Genomic DNA, 27,723 nt, shown 5'->3' with positions numbered 1-27,723 from the left:
TCTTGGATTCTGATCTCTTTGGGAGGGAGACTGATGCCTTCCTTCATTCCGGGACACGAGTGCTGTCGGATGTTGAGCACTAAGTGATGCTCCCATCTTTCCCCAGCAGGGAAGGCCAACCCTCCTGCCCTTATCCAGCACCTCCTGCTTGGAGAACCTGCAGGCTGGATGAACTGATGCCACAGAGCCAAAGTTTCATGTGCCTGCCCTGCAGCTGGCTGGCTTCACCTCCTGGGGCTGTGTGTGAAAGCAGACTTGGGAGAGGGTTTTGTTTTCAGCCTCGTGCTGTGGCCCTTTTCCTGGCTGGACACACGTCCATTGGACAATCCCACAGCATCCTGCTTGCCTGCCAGCCCCAGATACCAGAAGCATGTCCCCATTTCCTCTCCCCTTACATGGGGAATTCTGCAGGGTCTTGTTCGCTACAACACAGAAAAATTGTGTCTCACACAGTTTGGGGGCAGTGAGGCCAGATCCTGAGCGAGGCTTCCAGATGTTATTGCAACAGTAATTAAAAATATACCATAACTAAGTGAATGAGGTACAATACATTTAAAATTGTGCTTTTCAAATGCATTTATAAAAATGTTGCCAACACCCATAGTCTTGTCATAACTAGGCTTCGTCATCGTGCAGATTGTGTTTGTGGCATTCCAAGTGCTCAGGACTTCAAGTCCTGCTGAGACCAAGGAGAAGCTGATGATTCTTGGAAATTTTGCTGGATACCTCCTCAGAGGTCAGCTAGTCAGAAAGGAGTGTCCTGTGGTTAAGTCACTAATCTGTGTTCAGCTCCTCACTCCCCTAGGAATTGCCTTTATAAATTTGGAAAGACATTAATGACTTATGTTGCTAAAATTAACTTTTTTTTTTTGGTCCTGCAGCATTACTGATGAACATGTAGCTGCTACATGTTGCACCAGTAAAGACAAAACATGTTCATTTTAGTCTGAGGTATGTTTGCTGAAGTTGATTCACTAGCACAGATGAAACATTTGTTTATTTTGTAACTAGAATGCATTTAGTGGTTCTGAGGTAAAAGAAGAATGCAGCTTTTTAAAGCTACTTTTCTACCTGTGAAATGGGAATGAAAGTAATTAATCCCGATGATACTACTGAGATACTGTAATTACTTTAGAAACTGAGAGGTTATATTTGTGGTGGGAGCTGCTGTGGGAGATGAAGATAGCTCTGTATCCAGGATTCCCTAGACATATTCAAGTATGGGCAAAAATATATTCAGATATTTGTCACAACTGCACATTTCACTCATCTGTGTTACAACAATTAAAAACAAAAACTAGAGAAAACTAGTTTTTTGCTGGCCATCATTTCCCTAGCTGCAGAATATCTGTAATGAAAGTTTGCATGAACATAGCTGCAAGTGGTGCTATGAGACACAGACCTGGGAGCCTCATGATTGATGCAGACAGCTATCAGTGGTCTGTGGGTAGCTTGAACAGTGCTTGAGAAAGGTGTGCACCCACTCAGCCTTCACCTCCAGGAGGATAATAACAGTGGGTTTTGCTGATGTTTTAGTAGATCATAGTATCACAGAACCACAGAGCTTCCTGGGTTGGAAGGCACCTTTAGATCATCTCATTCCAAACTCCTGCCATGGGCAGGGACACCTTCCACCATCCCAGGTTTCTCAGAGCCCTATCTAACCTGGTTTTCACATATTTTGCCTTGTCTTTGTAAACCGTAATGATTTTGTAAACCATAATTATTTTGCTAATAAAATTTATCCAGACATTAATTTTTGATTCCAGCTCCTTATTTGTTTTTACATAAGGCCACACAGAAGCAATTTCAGTTAAAAAAAAAGTGACCCTCTTAACTCCCTGGAAGTGTTTACATGGGCATGAGTAACCATAGAAACCTTGTGTGCTGACTCCCTCTGTTATCAGTGTGAAAACATTTGGGGTGATCATAGTAATTAAGTTTTTTTGTGGATCTCCCCCTCCTACATGTAAAACCCCACAGCGATGGTTCAGATGAGAACTTAGTTCAAGAAAGAACATAAATATGTTCAGTTCCTTTCAGTGAATCATCCCCTCCAGAAAAAAAAAGGAGGAAAACCAGTATGATGGGAGGGATTTCTGAACTCTGATAGAAGCGCTCACCTCCTCAGTTGACAAAGATGCTTTGCTGCCTTTGCAGCTTTCAGAATGAATAACCAAAGAACTCTATAACACTCTGGGAAGTGACAATTACTTTAAAGCCCTGATTCTTTGATGGCTTTAGAAAATGGTTCAACATTTTTAGACAGGATAGGTATTTGAGGAATATGAATGGGATGAGTGCATCTACCAGCTGGAAAAGTCCTGCTCCTACATCGTTTGCCAAAGATGCAGCTTCCCTGGAAGGTGGGATTGATAAAGAAGATAATCCAGTTTTTTATTCCCTACAGAGATAAATTGGAACACTAAGGAGTTTAGCACACGCAGTCTATGTAGAATTACCTTTTCCTGATAATTTTGTTCTGCAAAAATTATGTCCCTTGGTTTAGGGATGAAATCACTGCAATGTTTCAGCAAGTCCTCTCCTCCCTTTTCCACAATAACTCACAGAGGAAGGCATGAAAATTGTACCTTGTTCCTAAAGTATGTCAGTGAAAAAGAAACTTATCACCCTAAAAATGGATATAGAGAAGTAAATTGTAAGTAGGAAAAGTGTTAAGTAGTCATATTTTCACTGATCCCAAAAGCAGAATATCCTTGTTCTCCCGTCACGCAGGTTGCATGACATAATCAGAGCCTCTGATCCTGTGTTTTTCTCAATCTTTTATGACTTTTCTATTCATCACGGGTTTGTAATCTGATGACCAGAAACATGAACCATCAAATGAATACTACTCAAACAAAAATAATTCCAATTAATGAGCGTCCATGCACTTTCTCGGTATGATTTTAGCTATTTTCATGCTTCTAGGCAAACAGCTGTCTATCCTGCATGCAGCACATTTCAGGACCGGTCCAGTTCCACAAGAAGTTAGTGGGAGTCTGTCTGTTTGTCTCTTTTTGGAGAGATGGAATTGGACTGATAAAGCTGTGAGAAACACTGGAGAACCCTTTGGGAATGCTTACTCAGAGTTACTTAATGAGTCAGGAGTAAAATACACAATCCCTCTGGCATTCCCTAATCCTTCATGTTTTCAGTAATACCAAATGTTAAGACACTGGAGACTGGATTTTATCCCCCAAAACCACCAAACCCACAGTGAGACCAAGCAGGGGGGCTCTCATCTCTTCACATCATTCATCTCAATGCTGTGTCAAGGACACCTAAATTCTGGGAGGTGAGGAATGAGATTACTTGTGCGTCTTCCACCTTTTGCTCCCCCGTATGCCCAGATGTGTCATCCAAGGTGGCACCGATCACCAGTTTGTGAACCTGCACTGTCCAGTGTGAATGGTCTTCTGCCTCCTCAGGCTAAATTCTAACTTCTGGTACTTTCAAATATGCAACCTCAAATCATTCCTGCTTTGAAAGCCTGAGAATGTGTATGAATCCAAAATCTTGACAGTCTGTAGATATATGAACACACTTTCAACATCTTTTCCTTTCCTCTTTAAATCACCTCTTTTTTTTTTCCTCCATGGTTAATGTACTAGGATTGTAATTTTTTATATTTTTTAAACCAGAATTCTCCCATGAAAATGGCAACTTTATGACTGTCTGTCACTCCTATTGGAGCTTGACTGTCTGCTGCAGTGTCTGACTGGTGGCTGACCCACTTGGCACTTACCGTGCAGCAGGGACTTCTGAAATAATATATCAGGGTCCCATTTGCTTAACAGCCCCTGGTTGTGACTGAACCATCACAGTGTGGCGTGGCAAGAAAAATGCTGCTTTATATTTGAACCATCTGGAAGCCAGGACTTCAACAGACATGAATTAAAGTTTTCTTTGAAAGGAAACACGTGAGTTGATCCACACAGTGTATCTTTCAAAATACTGCCCTGAGTAGGAAATCATAACCACTATGCTTTGCAAACCTTGAAGAAAATAAGAAGAGCTAAGAAAAAATGAAGCTAAATGAGGATGAGTCATGAAGGAACTCAATAAAAAAAATTGATGTAATTCTGTCTTTATTGTTAAATATGAGTATTATACATAGGTAATTCTAATTACCTATGTATAATACTTATATTTAAAAATAAAGGACATTCATCCGAGAGCAAGTAGTCATAAAAACTAGTGACAATTTCATTAAAATCAGACTAAGCTTGTCTTCATATTAAGCCCATTACACTGCATAAGTTTAATTAAATTAATTTCAGTGACTTTATACCTCCCAATATTTTTCTTTGGTTTGGGACTGTTTAATAAGCCAGCATCATTGCAACTGTTTCTTGTTTTTATAAACACAAAGCCAAATCCCTAGAACAGAAACTCTTCCTTAGAAACAATTTTCCAGTATTAATTTTACCTGAAAATTCAGTTTTCCAGGATTTACTCTGTGTGTAGGGGTGAGAGGGCTCCTTTTTGTTGTTGTTGTTATACAGTGCAAGGAAGAAGAGACATGGAGCTTCAAACTAGTGCTACACTCAGAAAGAAGAGAGGTGGAACAGATTTAGTTGCCTGGATCCTATGTTTTCAAGGGGCACCTCATATTTCTAAAGATTTGCATTATCAACAATGATTATCAATCTTTTGTTTTATTTCCTGCTAGAAGTGATTGGAGGAGGCTGGGTAAAATATGCCAAGGATTCTGTTCCCACATCCCAGCTCTGGGATTAAATTGATATTTCATCTTCTGAAGTGATACCACTTTGCAGTTGAAAGCTGAACTGTCTGGGAAGACCACAGGGCATGCTGTGGTCTGTAGTAAGTTTCTCTCTATGCTGGCAAATCTTCTGGTTTCTCATCCAGTTTTGGGTGGGGTTTTTTCTTGTTGTTGTTGTTTTTTCACATTGCCTTCATTTGACTCCAGTTGGCACACCAATAAATTAGAAGCATCCCTCACAAACCCTAATAGCCATAAGGACTGTATTTAATGAAGTGACTCCCACCTCAGCAGAATGAGACTTCTTTGACTACATTACCATGATAATCAACAATTAAGTTGGCATTTGCCAGCCATAACCACAGATGTCTTCTTTGAAGTGTGGGAGAAACAGCACTAATGTCAAACACCACACTGTGGGAACACTTGGCATGCATGACCAGCACAAGGAAATGAAGCACTTGGCCATGCTCCTGGAAGATACTGTGATAAAAGTGACATAAATATATAATTAGAAGAATCCATCCATATATCAACAAACTCTGCATTAATCAGCAAAGATAAATCTGCTAAATACTGCATAATCCATGCATCAACAACCTCTGCGCCTGCTTTGATGTAAAGGTGTTGGGGAAATCACAAGCACTTTTCATTGTTCTTCAGCTCTTCTGCTGTGGAGGTATCTGAGACAAATACATCCCTGACTCTGATTTTAAGAAGGCTGCTGAGGGGCCTTGCTTTGACTTTGATCTCTACATGTACAATAAGCAGAGCCGGCCCAGCAATGCCTTTGAGCAAATAACCACCTTTAAATCACAGTCCAGTAGTAGTGCTCATATTTGGCTTGTGCACGTCTTGCTCAGTTCCAGTACAGTAAGTTCAATAGGCTTGGAGCTGAACTGCAGCACAGCCATTAATCAAAAATCCTATAAAATTGAGTTCCAGGAATTTATAAATGCATACTACAAATATGAGCTGTGGGATTTTTTCTGTAAACACTCCATCTCAGCGATGCTTCTTGTCTCCCCAAGCACTAGCCAGCATAGCTTGTTCTTGATTCCTATCTGCCTCAACATTTTACCTTGCTTTGAGCCTGCCTGCCAGTTCACAGGCCTTGGAAAGGGGAGAGAGGAAGGAAATTGTCAGCATCCCAAAAGCCTACCTATTTTTTTTTTTTTTTTTTTTTGACATGACCTATTTTGATATGAACCCCTAGGTCTGTCATCAACTGTTTGCCTAATTCCTGGAATAAGATGGACAGGACCTGATCCCTCTGACTGACATGCCAGCAGCCTGTCCATGAAACATCAGAAGTTCAGTATAACCCCAAAATCCACCAAAATACTTTGGAGTCTCTTCACTAACTTCATCTGGATTGATCTATAGAGTTCTAGAGTCTTTGCTTTCAGACTGGTCAGAAAAGTACTCAGAAATAGTACTTTTTGCTTTTTCTGAAGGCAGGTTCTCTCTGTTTGTGATTTCCTTTTGTATGAAAACTCTCCACTCCTTTCCTTCAGTCCTATCATGTGTGAAATCCCCAGTTTGAGCTGTCACAGATGAAAGTCTGACACTGGAAAGTTTTTCCATTGGTTCCACCTCCTGAGACCACTTAACCTTCTGAAATGCTGCTGGGTGATTATTTTGGAGAGGGCTGAACATGGAGATCACTTTCTTTGCTTGCAAGAGTGACCTGCAAAGGACTTTCCTAGTGAATTAATGTGTTTTCATGTACTCTGCAATGCTCTGTGCCTTCTCCAGACTGTAATGGCATAAGTACATGTTGGTCTCTGACTCAAAAAGTCTTATCAAGTGGAGAGAGGAGTTTTCTTGTAGGTCTTTGGTTTTTTGATTTTTTTTTTAGTTTGCTTTTAGTTTGGCATGTAAGCACACCTCAGTAATTCATAAAGCACTGAAGATATTCATTGTACCCCAAGTAAATGGAGCTGATGTTTAATTTTTCATTTTTAAGTGCTGATGCAGAGCACAATATTGCACATGCAGCTCACAAGTCTCCCACCACTAGCATATGGACTCCATTTTAAGCCTATAAATCACATGTGAAGTGTAGTGCTTGTTTGTTAAATATTTCCTTCTTGTTTGTTCTTATCAACATCCAGTAATGATATATATATGTCATGCAAGACAATAAATATGCTGACATTTCAAGGCAAGGTTCAGCGCCATATTTCTGCTGATTAATGCATACATGTTTGAAACTAGCATAAAAGCTAGGACAGTGATAATCTTTAGCAGAGCCCAGAGGAAAGAACACAGCAGATAAATGTGCTCCTATGAAAAGCAGCAAAACTCATGTAACATCCTGCCTCCATTTCAGGGACTCCAGACAATTGTGTTCCCTAGTCCTGTTCACTCCCAGGTGTATTCCACTCAGTATGAGAGGCAGAAAAATGCATTCTCATCTTTATTCTTCTGCCAGCTGTAAGCTAAACCCATACTTGAAGGCTATAGCAACAAATGCATCAAGTACAAGAATCTCCTGCCACTTTGCTCATCAGTCATTTGAACTCTATCCTTCTATTTCTCATGGTTGTACCAGATGGAAGAGGAACCTTGCCTACATGATGCAGTTGTAAGAAGCAGCAGATGAGGCTTTGCATGGTGCTGATGGTTCCAGCACTACCAAAAATGGAGAAAATGGAGAGGGACCACAATTGCTTCAACCTAAGAATGAAGCTGAATGGTGCAACTGAAAGTGAGAGATCCTAAGATTCAGGAAACCCTCAATGACCTGTTCAGCAAACATGTCTTTATTTTCCAGTAAAATCCTGTTACTAATATAGCCTTGCTACAGAATGAGACCTGCACTTGTACCTCGCTTTCTAAGTGATGGTTTTGTGAGGAGAAAATTAAGATATGAGCCAAAACCCCATGAGCTCAAGCGGCCAGAACAGATTTTTGTCCCTCTTAACTTGACAGTGCAGCAAGATAAGAGCTGCTTGGCTGAAGAACCAGGCAGGCAGAGGGTGTCCTTCTAACAGCAACAGGTTGCTTAGAAAAAACAGTTTTGATTACTAGAGGCTGCTGAGGACAGGATAAACAGACATTTATTTACAGGGAAGAGTTTTTGAAGAGGAAAATGGTGATCTCTTAATTTATGATTCTGTGTGATTTTCTTGACTGAATCTTTTACTCTATGAGATTCCCAGGGCTGCTGCAGGAGGAGAGGGAAGTGTGTTTCATGTACAAAAATGTACTTGCAAATTTATGGTCAATAGATGACAAAACTTGAAGAGAAACACTGTGATATGTTATTGCAAGTTTTGCGTTAATGCCTATTTCTGAATCCATTGTCGTTGCAAACTCACTGGAGAGCAAAAGGTAACAGATACTAAAAAATCCCCAAAACCTACCACCAAAACAATTAGCTTAAGTTTTTTCCTAAACTTTTTTCCTTCTTTTGCTTACTTATGGGTCATTGTGTAAGAAAAACCCAGAATATGACACTGATTCTGTACCTGTGCTATGTAGAAATCTAGGTTTGCCTGCCTGTCAGGGAATGCATTTAGCCCTGAACCTGTCTATCTTACTAAAATAGTTATTGAGATCTGGTAAACAAAATATGCAACGATGGTTTCCAAGCTTCTCTGAATAATTCTATGCAACCGTGTATAATTACAATTATCATAAATATCCTCTGTTTACACAACACCTCAGTGGCACTGCCTCTATACATACGGTGCCATGAAATGCAAACATTGCCTCTGCCTAAACACTCCTTAACAAACACACTGTGAAAGCTGTGTGTGGAGGGAGATATCAGTCAGGAATATCCAAGCTGGGTTTATAAGGGAAGAGCACGGAATCTTCTATGTCTGCATGAGATATGTTGGTGTAAGAACAGCAACAGCAAAAACTCTGGTAAGAATCTCACCAATACTTCATAATTCATTGGTAACTGGAGTTTCCTTGGAAAAGTGAAACTGGGGTGAGAATTGAGCACATTTTAAAAACACTAACAGGTAAAAACACTAACTATAAGCTCCCCCTCTTTGCAGAGTATCAGCTAAGCACTCTCATAGAAGTCTAGCACATAGCAGGTGTTGAAAATGGAAATGCAATTTCCCAGCTAGGCAGACATCCAATATTTATGAGCCAAGTCTGTGGAAATAGCAAACTGCCAATAGGGACAGAATAATTTAGCGGAAAATCAAGCAAGTTTTCCACTTCAAGAGAATTTGTCATTCACCTTGTGTCCGATCCTACTCCTACCAGTGTCTGAATGTATTGTCTGGTGCTGAAGCAATCCTAAAGACACTAAAACAAAGAGATAAACATTCTCCTGGATAGAGCTGATCACAGCTATGTAGGTATTTGGCAGAGCCAAGTGATGTATGGCTGAGAAAAAGATTAAAAAAAACCCGCACACACCTGACAGGGAATAAACCTACTGACTTGCAGAAGCACGTCTCACATTTCCTAGGCAAGGTTTTAAACCCAGATTAAATGTTGCATTCACATATTGAAAATTCCATAGTTTTGTCAGACATGCTCAGAAACTTCTACCGTGTTTGGGTGGAAATCTTAATAAGCAACAGAAGCTCTCTGAGATCTCTGGAGCAGGGAAATGTGACCCTTGCACATTTGGACTGAGGTCAGAACCAGAACTGCAAAAATAGAATGGCTCTGGAGGAGCAGGTCTTGGGCACACCTCCTGCTCAGTCAAAATTCGAAGTACTTGGATTTTCCCTGTAGTTAAGAGAAGAAGAATTGATAATTGCCAGACAGAGGGATCTGCGCCTGTCAACACTCCTAACTCAAAAGTCAACTTCCAAATTTGCTTGAGAATTTCCTGTCTCCTTCTGATAAGGTTCCTGTCTCCTTTTGGCAGACTCTCCACACTGAACTGCCAAGCTATGCATAACAAGTCATGTTTCATGGATATTTGCACAAATTTAGAAACTGCTGGCATCACCACACATGGCCCAGATATCAGTGGATCAATGCAGAGCAGTAAGGTGTGGGGAACTGAATGAATATGTCAAAAATATTAAAATATTCAGTGCATTCCACTTTTTCCTTCTGTCTGAAGCTCACTCTGTTACAAGACTGGGAAACAGGCTGGACTAAGGCTGAGCTCTTGGAAAAATAGGCCCTCAGAGGAAGAAGAGCTCAAAGCTGGGTCTCTGTAAGGGTGAAATTCAGCTTTGAGAACTAGTTTTAAGTGAATTATGACAGCCCTGCCACCACCCCAGTGTGTTTGTTATTCCGGCAGACATGCCAAATAACCCCCACAAAGCGACTGCTTTTTTTGAGCTGGAACTTACTCCTGGACAGTTTGTTGTAAGCACTTGGTCAGAGTCACAGCAAGACACTTTGGAGCCTGTTTTCACAGCCCTTCATCCTCCTTTCCCTCTTCTTTGAGCTCCTAATAGCTGCTGCCAGCAAAGATTCCTGCATCCTCAAAGATCTGCAGGGTCCCCTCTTAGAAAAGGGGAGCAGTTTTGCCACATGCCTCTTTTGGTGCTTGGTCCTGATCACCTTATTCCTTGCTTGGCTGGATATCCCAAAATGTCAGGCTGTACTGCTAAAAGGGTGGAATGGGTTTGTCCCATCCTCTCCAAGTCCCTCCACTTCCAAGATGTTCCCATACTTATTTTTACAAATTTACAATAACCACCCTCAGTGTAAAGTCCAACATTCCCTTAAAATTCTGTCATTCTTCAAGACCTTGATTATGGAAAGCAAACCAAAAATGGGGACTGACCACTAGCAAAATGTGGGTTTTCCTTTTTTTTTCTGTTAATGAAAAAATATGTATATTCTCTCAAACTGTACTTACTTTTTGTTTTAAGTAGATGCATCACCTATCAACTGAAACTCCAAAGGTCAACATAAAAGAAATTTATGTGTAAATAGAAAGGTAGTTTGTATCAATGTGTCCACAAAATTTATATTGTGATGCCTTGGAGACAGAGGCCAAAACATCACTTTGCACCTGATCCATGAAAATTAGGTTTGTTTCAACTGAAATCCCTCAGAAATGCTCTGTTCATCTGAGGAAATCAGCTTATACCCCAAGAGCTGAGTGTATAAATGGAAAAATGTAAAGAAATCTTCTTGCTCCCCAAAACAGAAGAAAAAGGGAATGAATGAGTGAATAAACAACTGAATGGATATCAGAGGGCTGTGCTGGGGTTTAGCAATGTATTACTAATAAGAGCCAGTGGAGGAGTATTTAAATGTGCAGTACCTGGGTTCTAGCAATGCATTACTAATTACAGCTGAAGAAATTTTCCTTAGAGCATTCATTCAAACTGGTTTGGGCGTGATTTCATTGTGACACAGGCAGGACATTGCTCGACAAATTCTCACCCCGAGATATTTGCAGAGCAATGGTTCAAAATGAAAACACATATCCTGGTGAGTTGTTCTTAGTGCAACCTGGCAATTCAAACACACATGGCAAAGCTCGTCCAATTATTTTTAAAGAATTTTAAGGGATTTTTCTGTGGTGAGCTCTAGCTGTCAGTCACCTGGTATCTTCTGTGCATGACTTGAAGATTCTCGCCTGATAAAAACGCAGGGCATTTTTGGGGGGGGGGGGGGGGAAGCCCCATATAGCCATGCCCAGTGAGAAGGGCTGCATTTTTCAGATGCACACCCTTCTACAACCAGCTGAGGAAAGGAATTTACTCATTTAAAGCTCCATGTAAGTGCAAGTTCCAGCTTGTTGTGGGTGAAGGAGCCTGGGAAGCTTTGGTCCCACTCTTCTCCAATAGCATGATTTTAACTCTGAGGGACTGCTGATCCCTCTGAAACAGCTGAACTGATCAACAACTCAGATAATTGCATTTCTTTTCCAGTATCAAGGCCTAACTATAAACTTTTGAGTTTGCTGGGTTTACAGAGGCACTGAGTAGAAGGACTCTACAAACTGGGCTGACAGCACTGAAGATCACAGGTTTACACTGTGAAAAAGTGCTTCCCTCACTGCAACATGCAATAAAAAAATTAAACTGGACAACAGATTGATCTTCCTTCTGAAATAGAAAGGAAAGTTGTCTTCAAATTATTTTAGGGCAAGTAACCATCAGAACACACAAAAATTTAAATAAATAAGATGTGTCTGCTCTTCCAGAACTCCCCATCATAGAGACAGTCTGGTCTGGCTCCCAGTTGCTTCTAAATAAATGTTAAAAACTAGGTATGATAAGAAAATAGATATGAAAATATTTTTTGGAACAGAAATATTCTTTAGTCAGGTGGTTATTGCGTTAGAACTGGGGGTTGTTCAGCCTGGAGTAGAGAAGTGACTTCATTGTGGACTTCCAGGACCTGCAGGAGCCCACAGGAGTGATGGAGAGAGACTCTTGACAAGGGCCTGAAGTGACAGGACAAGGGGAAATGGCTTCACACTGACAGAGAGCAGGTTTAATTGGATATAAGGAAGAAATTGTTCCCTGTGAGGGTGCTGAGGCCCTGGCACAGTTGTCCAGAGCAGCTGTGTCTGCCCCATCCGTGGCAGTGCCCAAGGCCAGGCTGGATGGGGCTCTGAGCCACCTGGGCTAGTGGAAGGTGTCTTTGCCCATAGCAGGGGGTTGGGACAAGATGATCTTTAACATCCTTTCCTTTTAACTTTCTTTAAATTCACATTTTAGGCTGTAGATTAAAGTTTGGGGTTTTTTCCTTGTTGTGGGGTTTTTTAATAATTATTTTTTACACGAAGAAAAACTTGTATTGCAAGGAAATTAGATATTGTCAAGAGCAAAAGAAGCAAGTTTGAAGAAACGTTGACACAGTTTTGATTGTGAAGAAGGAATTCTGAGGTGAAGACACAACCATTGTACTAAATCTGTACAAACATCTAGGAGGGAACTTAGCAAGGGTCAGAGGTATTAAAAGTCTTTCATAAAATGGGAACGCAAGTAAAAAAACCTGTTAAATCATCATCTGATTAAGTAGATGGAGATGCAGTGCAGAAGTCTGATAAAATAATTGTTTTTCTGTGCCTCAAAAGAACTTTGAAAAAAAATCCAACCTTGATTTTAACAATTAAGGATGGTTTCACTTTCAGTCTTTTTGAAAGAGGAATGCAGGGATACCTTTTCCCTTAATTCCTTTTTTTTTGTCCTAGTTCTGTCTAACCCTCACCAAGGCACAGTGCATTACAGAAGGAGAAAAATGAACAAAAGAAGATCATATGTAAAGCATGAAGAGAAGAAAGACGATGATGAGAAAATAGAGATGCCAAAGGTCCTCAAAGAGCCCAACCTTTCCTGAAGTCAAACAGAAGGGATTCAAACAAGAATTTGCCTTCTCACAAAAATAAGGAATGCATTGAAAACTTACATAAGCAGCAATAACTGGGGGCTTGGTTTTGGGGGCTTGGTCAGAGGTCATAGATTTATTTCATTATCATGGTATCAGGAGAAGAAGAGAAAGACGGTGGTAAAGAAATTTTGAAAGGTATCAACATTATATAAAGATGAAAAAAATTTGGGAGAAACCTTTTTTTACACAACATATTTGAATCTTTTTCAGGAATTTTTAGAAGAGCTTGTGGACGTCATCTACTCAGATGATGCTGGGGTATAGAGACATCAAACTGAAGGAGAAAAAAAGAATACTACAAACTCCTGATTTCTATTTAGAGAGATAAAAAAGAGGAAAAATTGCCAGGTTGCACAGTAGAAGCAAAACAAATTGCATGTTTTGGAGGAAAACCAGAAGACAGTCACAGCTGACAAGGTTACCAAACCACAAACTCATAGGAATATGCAGGCACAGGAGATAATTGAAGACTACAGACAAAATTTGACAAAAGGCAATCAGAGCCAACTTTTAAAAGAAGCATCAAGGATTGCATTATGTGTGGAAAAACAGTACCAGTTTATGCAGCTCCAGCTTTTGGAAAGACATGTTTTGCAAAAAAGAAACAAAATTCTGCAAAAAATGTCAAATGAAGGCTGAGGATATTTACCAAGAAACTCAGTCTGTGTTCATGTCTGAAGAAAAGAAAAATTGATTGGAACTCTTGGATAACTTTATACACACACACACACACAACACACACACACACACACACACGTATGTATGTATGTATGTATGTATGTATGTATGTATATGAGAGTCACAGAACCACAGAATTATTTGGATTGGAAGGGAAGGGACCTTGAAGATGATCTCATTCCACTCCCCTGCCATGGGCAGGGACACCTTCCACTATCCCAGGTTGCTCAGAGCCCCATCCAGCCTGGCCTTGGACACTGCCAGGGATGGGGCAGCCACAGCTGCTCTGGGCACCCTGTGCCAGGGCCTCAGCACCCTCACAAGGAACAATTTCTTCCTAATATCTAACCTACATTTTCCTTTTCAGTGTGAAGGCATTTCCCCTTGCCCTATCACTCCAGGTGCCCTATTTGTATTTTTTGGGTACTGTATTATCAGTCTCCTTGATATGCAGATGGGAAATTATTTGCTCAAATGTCCCTCAATATAAACCCCAAAGCAGGAATAACAAATTAATAATAAGATTAAAACCAAAGGTGCTGTGAAATCTCATAAATGAAATGTAAATAAAACATAATTTAAAAAAGAAAATGTACTCAAATAAAGAGCAAGGCATCTTCAGTCTCGTTTTGTGTACAGTTAGTACATATATACATATATATATATGAATTATATAAATTATATTTACAAGTTATGGAAATTATAATTTCCAATATTTAAAGCAAAAAAGTCAGTGATTCAGACACTCTCCAGAGACCAAACATTACTATAATGACTTCTGTGCTTCAGATTTCCCATCCAAAGGTGCTACATTTCCATTTCAAACTGTTATAAGAACAAGGTCCAAATTACCTATATAGAAATTTAATTTACCATAGTTTTAAAAGGTTTTGACAGAGTTAATTGACTTTAAGTGGAATCCAGACTGCAATGTTCATTGGAAAGTAGGAAAGACCAAGGCAGACACTTTCCTGTGGCATAAGAAATAAAACTTCAAATTAATCTCTTTCATTTTTCTGTTCAGAACTGGAGTTTTCAAGATAGCTGAACAATTAGGTGCAAAAAGATACAGGAAAAATGGCTTTGCAAAATCATTCATCCTTAGTGTAATTCAGCCTTTGCTGAGACAAGGTTTTGATGTTGATAATTGACAAAACTGTGCTGGTGATGAACAAACTTGACACCTGGCTCTTTTCATACTGATCCTTCAGTCTTTCCAGATGGCAGAGTTTACTTCTGTTCCCATCTGTTCCTTTTCAGTAAGGAAAAGGGAGGAAAACCCAAAATTGCTAAAACATTTTATGGCTTTTAGAAGTATCTTTGAGGTTCTTTTCAAGTCCTTTGCTCTGGACCACATTCCTGCGGAAGGCTGGCACTGGCACCTATGATTATTTGCCTCAGATCAAAGGTAGGATGCCGAGTTTCATTTTTCAGATTTGGTCTGACATAATTCATCTGGATGAGAATTTCATGGATGGAAAAGTTGAGAGAGCTGGACTCACCACACCAACACCTTCTTGTAAAAAGAGAGGAGAAAACAAGCAAGGAAGCAAACAAACAAGCAAGAACAGTATCAGACTGTGATTAGATAATTTTTGACAGGTCAGAGCAGAATTTAGGAGAAAGCTTTGCTAGTTTACAGTTGGAAAACTGTTCATACATTAAGAAAAACTTTTTTAAAATTTTTTGCAGACAGAACCACTGTCATTCCCCTGGCTATTGGCAATAGTTTCTCTGTTGAGTTCTCAGGTCTTGACTCTGGTCTAAATTTTCACTGCCTCAAGATGAACTTATTCCCTGGGGCTACATTAGGCTTCTTCCATGTAAGTGGGGTCAGAATTAGGCCTCTGTTAAGTTAGTTATCTCCAGAGTTAGCAACTGGCTGTTCAAGAATATTCAGCAAGAGAAAAATAGAATCTTGTGGATGGGAAAAGATGGAAAAAACCCATAATGAAATCCATCAATGGTAACCAGGTTACCAGAAAATAATTTTAGATGCTTCTTTGTAGTCTATAATTTTCCATGTATTGCTCAAAAAAAATAGTTTATCAGAAGAAAATTCAGAAAGCAATTGGAATAAACAAATCTCCCTAAATAGCCATAAATATTTAGAATGTTTATGAATAAAAATAAAAATAATTGAATTTATGGACCTGGCTGAAGGAAGGTTGTGGTGCCCATGTGTACTCTGCTCTGATAAGACCCCACCTGGAGTTTTGCATCCAGTTCTGGTGCCCCCAACAGAAGAAGGACATGGAACTGTTGGAGTTGATAAGACGACTTTGCCTATGGAGACAGGCTGGGAAAGCTGGAGCTGTTCAGCCTAGGGAGGAGAAGGGTGTGGAGATCTCACAGAACATTCCAGTATTTGAAGGGGATACAGGGAAGCTGGAGGGGGACTTTCATCAGGAGCTGTAGTGACAGGGCAAGGGAGAATGACTGCAAACTGAAAAGGGAAATTTAGGTTAGATATTAGGAAGAAATTGTTCCCTGTGAGGGTGGTGAGGCCCTGGCACAGGTTGCCCAGAGCAGCTGTGGCTGCCCCGTCCCTGTAAGTGCCCAAGACCAGGTTGGATGGGGCTCTGAGCAACCTGGACTAGTGGAAGATGTCCCTGCCCACGTCAGGGTGGTTTGGAATTGGATGATTTTTAAGGTCCCTTTCAACCCAAACCATTCTGTGATTCCTGTAGAGGACCAGGAAGATTTCTGATTCCAGTCATCCTAAAGGATCATGTTGGCCTAAAAGCAGCTGGAAAAAGGCTGTAGCTTGGTTCATGTGCCTCACCAAGCAGTCTGGATACCTGAGAGGAGCCTCAGGGTGTTAACATTGACCTGGCAGAGCAAGGGACTGTCCTCTGTGCTCACCCTGGAGATGTGCTGGCTCATACACTGCTGTCTCTGCTGCTCCACCTGAGCTGCTTTATACAGGAGGATGTCTTTACAGCAGCCTGCAGGGTGTCTTTGGGTGTCCCTGGAGAGCTTTGCACTGCTATCCAAGTAGAAATAAGGTTGATTATCCTGATGCAGTTTTGCTAATAGATTGGAGAATCTGGAGACTCTCCATGAGGGAAGGTGCAAGCCTGGTAATTTGTATGGAGTTACCTCCTGGAACACTGTCCAGGTTGCTGCCAGGATACAGACATACCCACCATCTTGAGGAGATGGTACTGAGCTTTTCAGAGAACCACAGAATTACTGAGGTAGGAAAAAACCTCCAGATCACCGAGTCCACATCGAGTCCAGCCTGTGACCAAACACCACCTTGTCACCCGGCCTAGAGCACCGAGTGACAGGTCCAATTGTCCCTTGGAGACCTGCAGGGGTGGGGATTCACCACCTCTCTGGGCAGCCCCTTCCAATGCATGACCACCTTTTCCATGAAGAATTTCCTCCTGATGTCCAACTCGAACCTACCCTGGCAGAGCTTGAGGTCATTTCCTCTCATCCTGTCCCTCACCAGCGCAACCTTTCTTTTGAGAAAGAACCGTTCTCCAAGAACAGGCTATTTATATAAAATATTTCTGTTACTTTCAACAATGACACATTTTATTTTCACTTTTTCCTCAAGGAATGCCATCACAAAAAGGTAACTGCTAGAATTTAACTAAAGAAAAAATAACATTGAAGCCAAACCACTTGTCTAAAATGGTCTCTTGCCAGCTGTCCTACTGCCACCTAGGACTGTGTTGTTGCTAACAACTTGTCCATGGGAAAGCATTCAATCCTGTAGTAATGAATGGCACTCAAGCTGGATGGGAGATGGTATGAAAATTTTAAGTGGAGTGGTAGAAGCCCAGTCACTTGATGAATTTAAAATTAGACATGACAGAGCTTTGAAGAATATTCTATCTGGCTGGCTGAGATCTTAGAGAGACAGACCGTATTAGGAGATATTAGACTGAACTAGAGATGAATTTTGTTGCATTTAATTCTCCAGTGAGGAATTTCTCTTTGCCTCCTGAGTCCAAGAGTCCCCTGTGAGGTAGAAGCATCATGCCCTTGTTTTCTCTAGGTTAATGTGCTTCACTGGCTTTGTCCTGGTAGCTCCAAGTACCAATTCCCTGGTCTGTGGATGGCTGGTGGATGAGTCAACAAGGACACAGGGTTTTGAGCAAGGGAGAAGCATTAAAGGTTTTTAAACTTTGGTGTCCACAGAGACTTAATTGAGATTTATTAGAACAAGTGGGGAAATGCTTGGTCTCTGAGGAACTGACAAATTCCAACAACAGCAAAAAAAAAAGGTATTTGTTGCAATTTTTCCAATCAAAATACTACTTATCAAATATAGGCATATTCTCTCCCCTTATGTCTATGGCTCAACATATTAAAATGCTTTGGATGTGCACTCATGGTTTAAAAAATCCCCAAAAACAAACCCCAAGACACAAATTCAAAGTAACAGCCTCACAAATATTAGTAAGATTTCCTGGGTGCAACTGAGAGCAGAATTTGACCTGCAGTCAGGTGGGTTTTTGCCATGTTTGCCCTGATACTGTGTTAATCAGAAATGCATTGGAATCAGTGGAAGTACTGATGTCAAACCAGAGTCAGGAAAGGCACAGTCTGAACCAGAGGTGCAAAGAAAGATTGAGGTAAAAAAATGAACTCATCAAAGGACAACTAAATCGATAAGATTAGATAACAATGGTTCAAAAAACAGATGATGCTGAAAATTAACCAGCTTGTATTTCAGAGGAATGAGGCAAATGAGAACCTCTGGGGAAAAAAAATTCACAGGAAGATTTCCTACTAGAAGAAAGGGAAAAAAAATCACTGGATTTTAAACCATTTCTGTTTCCCCAAAACTCAAACTTTTCCAAGGGAGACCACTCCCTAACCTAGCAGATGTGAAAATCAGCTTTAACTTCTCAGGGCAACATTTAACTCCATGAAGCTTTTGTTTATTATTTTTTTTTTAGTAAAACAACAACAACAACTCCTCCCCAAACTCATCTTGCAGTAGTATTAAGATTGTTTCTCTTTTCTCAGAGCTTGTGATGGTTTGTCTTTCAACAGGAAAACTAAACATGTTTCCGGAGTTAAAGACTTAAAAAGGCAGTTTGAACAGCACGGGAACACAGAAAGGCAGTTTGAACACAGACATTTTCTCTGAGCAGAAAAAAAGTCTCTACCCAGATTAATTAATGCATACATTTTGTATATATTTTGTATAAATAAATGAATACTTTGTTCTAGTTACATCTGGAGCATATCTAGGAAGAAAGACATATTGAGGCAGTATTTTCTAAAGCTGTCCCTATATGATGAGATGGTTTCATCTCTATCATAAAGAGTTTTACTCGGTAGAAATCATAGAAACATAGAATGGCTTGAGTTGGAAGGGACCTCCAAAATCATTTCAATCTGAAAGTGTTAAAGAGTAGAGCTGAAGAAACATGAAATGGGAGAAGGAACAGGCTGCAAATGGATAGAAAGGATGGAAAGGATAGAAGAAAGTGCTACATAGAAGGACAGAGGTTTGTTAGAAAAATGCAGAAAATAACAGATTCAGAGGAGAAAGGCCTAAGATTATATGTCTAGGAAAAATCAATTCAGAGCCACTGAATTAAATGTTAGGGAGAAAGTTGGAAAGCTATAATACTGAAAATTAGTCATGATTTAAACAAGGAATTTGTGCTGGATTTATTAGACTGAAGTTATTTTGCAGTAGAAGGGAGACACAAAAGAGAAAAACAGTGAGTGCAAAAAGTCAGTGTGATTGCAGAAGGCAGGCAAATAGAGGAAAGAGGTCTCCTGGTTTTGGAACATCACTTTTATTCCTGAATGCCTGGTGCCACAAAGTTTTGGATGAAATTGAGGGAAGTCAGAAAACTGAAAAAACATAATTAAGAAATTGAAAGAAACGCTTAGAGGAAAAATATTAACCCTGTAAGAAAAGAATGAGCTTAAACAAAGGACAGCTTAAGTAAAATATATGAGGGACGTCTTTAGTGAATAGTAACAAAGAAGAAAAGTTGGTCAAGATGTTAGGGGATCTAAATGGGACAACAGGCAAATATGGATAAACAGCAAAGAAAAACCACCTTTTCAGGAAGATTTTTTTAATGTTATGGAGTTCTCTGCAACATCCATTTGGAAAGCCAGTCATGTAAAATCTGACCGTGCAAATTGTTTGAGAAATGAGTGGAGGATATCGTTTTACCTCTCGCAGGAGCTGAAAACACTGACGTAGGTAAATATTTTTTAACTTTTAAATGTACAAATCCAGGAAAGGCCCCTCAGCACATGAAATGATGCCTCCCTCTTAACAACTCTGTTTGGTCTCCATCAGATTTATGAGGTCTATATTTGGCACCTAAAGGCTAAGAGTATCTCATCTTGGTTTGGAGCAGAAACCAAATACTGCCCAGTTCCCATCTCTGGAGGGGACAGAAGCTGATTTTGTATGCAACTGTGTCTATCTCCTGGGTGAGGCAGAATTCACCAGAGAGGATGTTTTATTCAAACTTGTCTAACCACAGAGCTCTTCAAAAGAAGTGGTTGGGCTTAAATTTCACACTCACAACCTGAATTCATGTAGATACAAAATATTTCTTCCTTCTGCAGCTCTACAGTTCCCTGCGAGTTACCTCTGATTGTACAGATTCAGATTTTTGGCAAATGTGGTTGAATTTTTTTAAGGCAATGCCTAGAAATATATATTTTTGAATTAACCAGATTCTCACATCTAACTCAGCTACTGTATGATTAAACATGTAAAATCTATAGCAGGGTGAGACTCAAAATAGAGGAATTTATTGCTGGAATGTATGAAAGATCAACTGAGAAGAAGCACGTTTTGCTGTGGTTCCATTATGGGCAACATGCACATTGGAAATGTTGGAGAAGTTGATGCAAATCTTACCCTGTGGGTTGCAATCCTTCCAGAGTGTTTTCATCACTTCTGGTGTAGGTTTTTTTAACAGATAATGCAGATAAGTTATTTAACAGATAAGTGGACTTTGCTCCACAGAATGTGCGGATTTTCATGGCTACACAAGCTGTGACTCCTGCTCTGCCTGATGGAAACTTGGAACAGCCTGCCAACCTTCCTGTGTGCCCTGAAATGCAACCACCAGGCTCCTTCTCTGGGCCTGAGATGACAACCAGCAAATTCTGTTTCAACATGCGCAGACACACAGCCTTCCCCGACGTGGCAGCTCGGTCACGCATTCCCTCAGGTGGGAATTCCACACACAAACCCAGAGGCCGAGCTGGGAAAGACTCTTCCTCGTGTGTGAAGAAGTGGAGAGGAGACGGCGGCAGGGAAAGATCAGAGAGGGAGGAGTATATGGTCCTGCTGTGATCTTTCAAGTGCTTGCTGCCCTGAAGGAAAAGGCCACCTTTCCTGGCTTGCTTGTACTGTGTGAAGGAGAGAAGGAGACTGAACTGAGCAGCATGCTTGAATGAGGTTTTTTCTATCTCCTTGGGAAGTGCAATCTCCCTTGAGGTTTCCTGTAGAGGAAACCTCTTCCCCTATGGACTTAAGGCTTGTGATACAATCAGGAGCATAGCTGTGGATGTTGCTCCTAGCACTCATTTCACAACCTTGAAACTACTCCATATCTACCCTTAGCACTTCTCTCTTCACACACACATCCCATCTGTCCCCTCAGAAAGTGACGGATCCCCCGATCCCTCACTGACAGATGCATGAAGACTCTCCCACATAGCAACAGCTGCCATCCCCCTCCATCAGCCCTTCCAACTGGCTGCTCCTGGACACGCACAAGGAGACACACACACATGGCCAGTCAAACATCTGCATGGATACCCAGATGTTCCAGCCCCTTACAAGCAGATTTCTCTGGCTGCGTCGTGGCTGCAAAGGACGCAGGCAGGCACAAATGCCCCACGTTCTCCACACTGAGCACAGCTTGTTCATTCTTGCTTTTTTCCCTTTCCTGCCACAACCCATCAATCTCTTTCTCTTTTCTCAGCCAGGTGACAGGCTGATGCCACTGTTTGATTTTGATTTTCCTAGTGCAGGGAGCAGCATGGTCAGAGGTCAGGGAGACACTGGTGGCAGTGGGCTGAGCAGGCTGTGTGGTATCAGCCCATCTGAATCCCAGTGTCTGAGACTGCATCTCCCCCTCATGGACAACTGCTTCACCATTACCTCCACCCACAGCCTGCCATGGTGGGAAGTTCACTCCCAGCAGAGAAGAAAGGTCCTTCCCACAGATTGCAAGCACCTGCAAAAACTGCCAGGAAAAATTATCCTGCTGGAGAGCTTGATCTGAACTCTGCAGTGGGAAACCAGTGTAAAATACAGGACAATGGGTTCCCAACACAACCTATGGCTACATGAACACTAATTGCTTATCATTTCACAGGCTGCTTGTTTTATTTTACCAGGAATTTGTCCTTGGAATGAACAGAAAAGGGATCTGTGAACCATAGTCCATGGGACTGATGTTATTTAAGGTCTGGGCTCAGTGGCTTCAACCTTTAAGTTTAGAGGTTCTGTGCGATCAGACTGACTTCTTCCAGTGCAAGTTCCACAGGATTACTCACAATCTTCTCACCAGCTACACCTGCTGTGGGTAGAAACAAACACTTCCCTACTCTGTGTAGAAGAACCCAAAGTCCTAGGCGAGCCACACAATTTGAAGGTGTTTTTAGACAAGATTTGAAGAACAGCTGTTGTCAATAAATGCAATTGTTTTGAAGGGAAATAAGTTCCTAGTGCTTCTCTCTGAGACCCAAGATGTATCTTATGTTTTCAGCCCTCAACCAACTGCACGTTACTCCAGCACTGCTTCAAGCCATGGAGAAAGCCAGTGCTTTCCTCTTTCCTTCGACTGACATCTGTAGTCCTTCTGTGTGCTTCAGCCCAATGGTTGTTTGTCCAAGAGCCCTGTTAACTTGTCCCAGAGAAACCTCTCTGCCCTTTGTGCCAGGAGCAGTATTCAGAGGTTTTAACGTATGAAAATAAGGTACATTGGTATGATTCTGAATGAAACTGGTTTAAATATCATGGTTAAATCTACTGGGATTTTCTAAGGATTATTCAGCACTTCTTCATAAAAAGTATGCAAAAAACCTCTAGAGGAGAGCCTGCCTGCTGTGCAAGTCATGCAGAAGGCAGGTACATCTAGAGCACGTCAGGTCCTATTGCTACCCACGCACCAAACCATTTTCCTGGTTAGTCATCCTTTCCTATCCTCCTTCTCAATGCAAACATTGCTTTCCTAGCACTCACGAAACTCACCCCTGGTGCTGGCCTTATGTAAGTGATTTCAACATGGAGAGCTCTGCCACAAACACAATGGACACATGATGCTCCACTTAGCCTCTGGTAGCCACCCTGCACGTCAGCATGGCCTCCTGGGTGGCTCTTTGGGACTTGCACACAAGCCTTCATCTCTTACAGCAACCCAAGGCTCTTACACACCCTTCAGGGGTTTCAGCTTCTTCCTGGATTGTCCTCATCGCCTACAACTCTGCCAGTCCCATAGGCACAGCACCCACCGAACATATTCACCCCTGTCCCTTGTGCATTCCGTGTATCCATGCGCCTGTCACCAAGGTCTGTATGGATTTACCTGTGCCCTTGCACTGAACTCCCAATCTACTCTCCTGTTGCACTGCATGCACCTTGGGCTCCTTGCACACTTAACCTCCCTCACAGCAAGAGGCAGATAATGAGAGATGCCTTAAGTCGTCATAAACTTTTTCTCACTCCTCATCACTCTTCCTTCCCCCATAAGTGGTTTTCCTTCTACCCACACCCAGGTCTGCAATTATCACCTGTACTTCCCTCATTTCCTTTGAGCATGCTGTGTACACAAATCTCTCTTATCAGACACAACTTTTCCCTCCCTTCACCTTCCTTTGCACAGCCCTTGCAAGCAGGCACAGCCTGACAGGTCCCTTCCTCACTCTCACACTGCTGTGTGTCAACCCACACTGAGCTCCTTGCTCCTTATAACAGGAACTGTCATTCCCATCCACTTCCACCTCATGCCCTACAGCTCCCAACTCCACTCACCTCCTCACACACTTCACACTTTACTTTTGGCCTCAGCACAGCCATGTGGCTTATACAGCCCTCCAGGCAGATTTTCCTCCCATTCCTTCTCCTCCCACCCCTTTATGTCTATAGTCATTTCTCCACCAGCACATTTGTTCCATTCCCTCTTGCTGTTTCACTCAGCCAGTACCTACCACAGAGATATAAACACATTTGTTACGTCTGTTGCAACAGAAAATTGCTCCTTTTTGTTTGTGTATGTTCTCCTCCTCCCACAGTCTTCCCATTATTCCTTGCTTGCTGCTCCTTGCCCCAACTGCTTCCCCTGTAACTTACTGCCTATTCTTTCCCTGTGTTGCTCCTACTCCCCAGCAAAGAGGCATCCCCAGTTCTGCTGAACAAACCACTGCACCTTTGCACCACTCCTTCTCTTTGCCTACTAAGAAACACACCCCCAAATTTCCTTTCACTCTCTGCTCTCGCTCTGTATCTCCTCTAAACCAGCTCTTTCCTAGGCATTACAGAAAACATAGGTCTTCATTTCATCCTCATTCATGCCTCCTACATTCCTTAATTTTTCCTCATTCTCATGCTCCTCAACACCTGCCATGGCTTTATATCCTTGTTGTAGTTCATCCTGCCCCTGTGACTTCCACTCTCTTGAATTTCTTTTCACCACTTCCCCATGGCTTTTTCCCCAGTTCTGTCTTTCTCTTACAGACAGGCAGCACACTCCAGCAGACTTTCAGCCTGATCTGAAATATCTCTAATTAGTTACCCCTTCACATACTTACAGGACCCTTTTTCCTTCATCCCCTCATCACACCCTATCTCCACCCAGCTAATTTTTCCCTCTGTGTTCCTGTGCTCGGCACATGTTTCCATCACCATGTAAGCCTTGCCTTTCATACTCTGATACCTTCCTTGTAAATACATCCCCATATCTATTTCTTGACAGAATCAAAGGTGTCTCCTTTTGACGCCCCCCACAAGCATCATATAGCAGATTATTTTCCATACCTTTCTCCAAATAGCTAATACTTCACATTTTAGCTCCTCCTCCAAACATCCTTTGCGCTTTCACTTTTCTCCCTCCAGTCCCACTCCACACTCAACCTCCCCCTTGCAGACCCTACCATCCTTGTATGTCCCTTTCATATCCTCACTCAGCCTCCGGCCTGTACCTTTTTCTATCTCTCTCTCCTGTTACTTCCTCTTGTGAGCTCCTAAACTTTCTGCCACCCACAAAGATCCTCTTTTTCCAGTTGATGTGCAGCAGTTTCCCTTTCAAGCTGACCACCTTTGCATGTCTCACCTGCCTTTATTACCCCAGTGCACAACAGTGAACATGTAGCACTTCATTTCTGTGGTATTACACCTTCCCTCCAGTTTTTATATATCTTTATGTGCACCATTTCATTTTTTGTTCCCTGAAGAGAAAAACACTCCAACCCACAGCAGAACAATACAAACAAAACCAAAACCCCTTAAACCTATGTGTTCTGCCTACTTCAACATGTACACAAAGCACCCCCCTGCTGACTCTGCTGGTACCTCCACTTCTCCCCATGTTTTGGCTCCACCTGCAATCATGCCTGGATTTTGTCCCCCCACCATGCTCAGACACAGAGTCCCTGGTATTTACATGTGTATCTCAGACCAGTCTTTTTTACTACCAGCAGCTGGGACCATGCTGAGCTCTTCCATTCTCTCATTCTCTGCTGCTCTGCTTTTGTCTGGCAAGGCTTTTCTTTTTCTTTTTCTTTTTATTTTTTCTTTTTCTTTTTCTTTTTCTTTTTCTTTTTCTTTTTCTTTTTCTTTTTCTTTTTCTTTTTCTTTTTCTTTTTCTTTTTCTTTTTCTTTTTCTTTTTCTTTTCTATTAGATTTTCCTTTTCCTTGCATCCCATTTATAGGTGCTTCTTGTGCCACTTCTCTACCTGCAAGCTTGCACATATCAGGTATTTCTGCGCCTGAAAGTGCCTCTCCTACTTGTCTGAATATTTTCCTGAAGGCACAAATGCAAAGGCAAAACTTTACATACCATTTGCACTCCTCATGCAACAAATCACATGAGCCTGAGAGCAAAGAGTGTTTTCTGAAAGACTGTAGCTCACAACAATCCTCTGGACCGTATAATATACATCCCTGTCTATTTAAATAGGGGGGAGGGGGAGAAGTAACCCCTCACACATACACACACACACAAACACACACACACACACAGAGTCATCTCTAAATAACTGGTTTTGCAATATAGGAACCAGACAATGCGCACATAGCAGTCCTATTCAATCCAAAATATCCATCTCTCCAGATACTGCATATTTATAGTTATAGCTTTTATATAGCTTTCCCATTTATTTTAATAAAGGATTAAGAACTGATCAGAAAACTATCTAAACCATTCAAGGACTTTTTCCCCTCTTGGCTAAGAGCAGTTTGGTGTCTCCATAAGGACTCGCCAGTAACTGACGCTTCAAGCTGCATTTCAGCTGCTTAGATGAGAAACGGCTTTCTATTTTGCTCTCTAGATGTGCATCTCTGTTGATTAGTTGTCTACTGCATTCCTAGAAGGTACTCACTAAACGCTGGGAGCTGCAGTGTAAGAATAGTTTCCCTGCTATTCCAGCACAGAGTGAGTGTATCTTTTTCACCTAGACACAGATGCGCAGGGAATCTTTTGATCTCCAGCTCTTCCCACAGAATTTAGTGTTTGGGTTTAAAGAGAATGAGGATTAATTCAAAGGTCATGAAGAGGGTTTCCAGTGTCTGGCATACACACAAAGTATGAAAGATCCAGTGAAGCTGGTTACCTGTGGCAGGCAAGGTCTAGGAATTGGGAATTTTGGCTTTGCTTGTCACAGGCTCTAACTTTGCCGGAGGGCAAGCTTGCTATGTGTGCTGAGGCTGGTTCTTGCAAACCACGGTCAAGATTTTCAATCCCTTTTGTTATATCCGAACTTGCTGGTCTCCCTCTTAAGACAAAACCTAAAGTCTCCTTTGCTTTTGCCTCTTAAATCAGATTTCCTGCAGCACCTTGCATTTCTCCTTCACCACTTTCTTTCCAGGGACTCAAACAACAGCGTGAGGAGCAGGAGGAGAGGGGAACCTCAGGACTGAAGCAAGCTATAGGGCAAGTAGGGGTGAGGGAAGGAGGAGGCACAGTGGGAAAGGCAACATTTGGGACTCATCTACCACTTACAAGACCCGCACCTCCTCCCAATTATACTTCTTTAAAGGACCCCCCCACCCCTCCCCTCCCCGCCCTCTTAGGACCCCATTAGAAAATGACAAATTTCCCTTACCGTGGTAGGAGTAACCATGGCATCCGTGTGAATGTTTCCAGAAAAGTCGACATGAAGAGAAAGGTGGATGTAAATATGTTCATTCAAAGTCCCAAAGTTGGTCTGCTTGGGTTGTGGAGAGTTGCTCTATGGGAGAGGAGCCTTAAACTCTGAGTCCTGTGAACATAATCTGCTCGATTATAACAAACCAGCTCAGCCAGATGGCTCTGTGCTTCGTGGATTAACCCTTTTATTGCCACACTTTGCTTTCTCGACCTACCATTTATAACAACCTTGCGCGGCTGGGGAAATTCAGAGAATGAGGCATTTTTTTGAAAATGGCAATACTGTCATAAAGTTTCTTTTTCCCTCTGTGTGCTGTAAGAAGACATCCTGTGCCTTTTTTCCTTTTTTCCTTTTTTTTTTTCCCCAAATCCAATTGATGGCTTTATTCCTCTTCCTGGCAAAACCTCTTCATATTTTTAAGAACATTATTAGCACCAGGGAACATTTTAGAGAATTCTTTTGTTAAATCACCACCATCCCTTCCAGACTGCGATTCTCAGCAGATGAGTATTTTATTGCAGGAATGTCTCTGCGTTTGCACTCTAATGGTCCATCCACTCCCCCCTTCCTGCCCCTCTGTCCCCCACGCTCCCTCTGTCTCCCACATGCACACACATGCACACACTTTGCTCACACTGCCAGCATGTGCTGCTATTCCTACCAGTGTTCACAAGTCACTGTAGGACATGTCAAGCAGA

General features: G+C 41.6%; 1 protein-coding gene across 1 annotated transcript in view; it reads right to left on the bottom strand.

Moving 5' to 3' along the window:
- Positions 1 to 27,063, bottom strand: part of NTF3 (neurotrophin 3) — a 46,966-nt gene extending 19,903 nt beyond the window's left edge. The window contains exon 1 of the mRNA XM_058805610.1: positions 26,981 to 27,063. Coding sequence (XP_058661593.1) covers positions 26,981 to 26,998 — 18 coding nt within the window. The 5' untranslated portion in view covers positions 26,999 to 27,063. The remainder of the gene's footprint in view (positions 1 to 26,980) is intronic.
- Between the last annotated feature and the right edge of the window lie 660 nt (positions 27,064 to 27,723).

The sequence above is a fragment of the Ammospiza caudacuta genome, chromosome 5 (assembly GCF_027887145.1).
Source record: "Ammospiza caudacuta isolate bAmmCau1 chromosome 5, bAmmCau1.pri, whole genome shotgun sequence".
Lineage (NCBI taxonomy): Eukaryota > Metazoa > Chordata > Aves > Passeriformes > Passerellidae > Ammospiza > Ammospiza caudacuta.
This window is presented reverse-complemented; position numbering and strand designations above follow the sequence as displayed.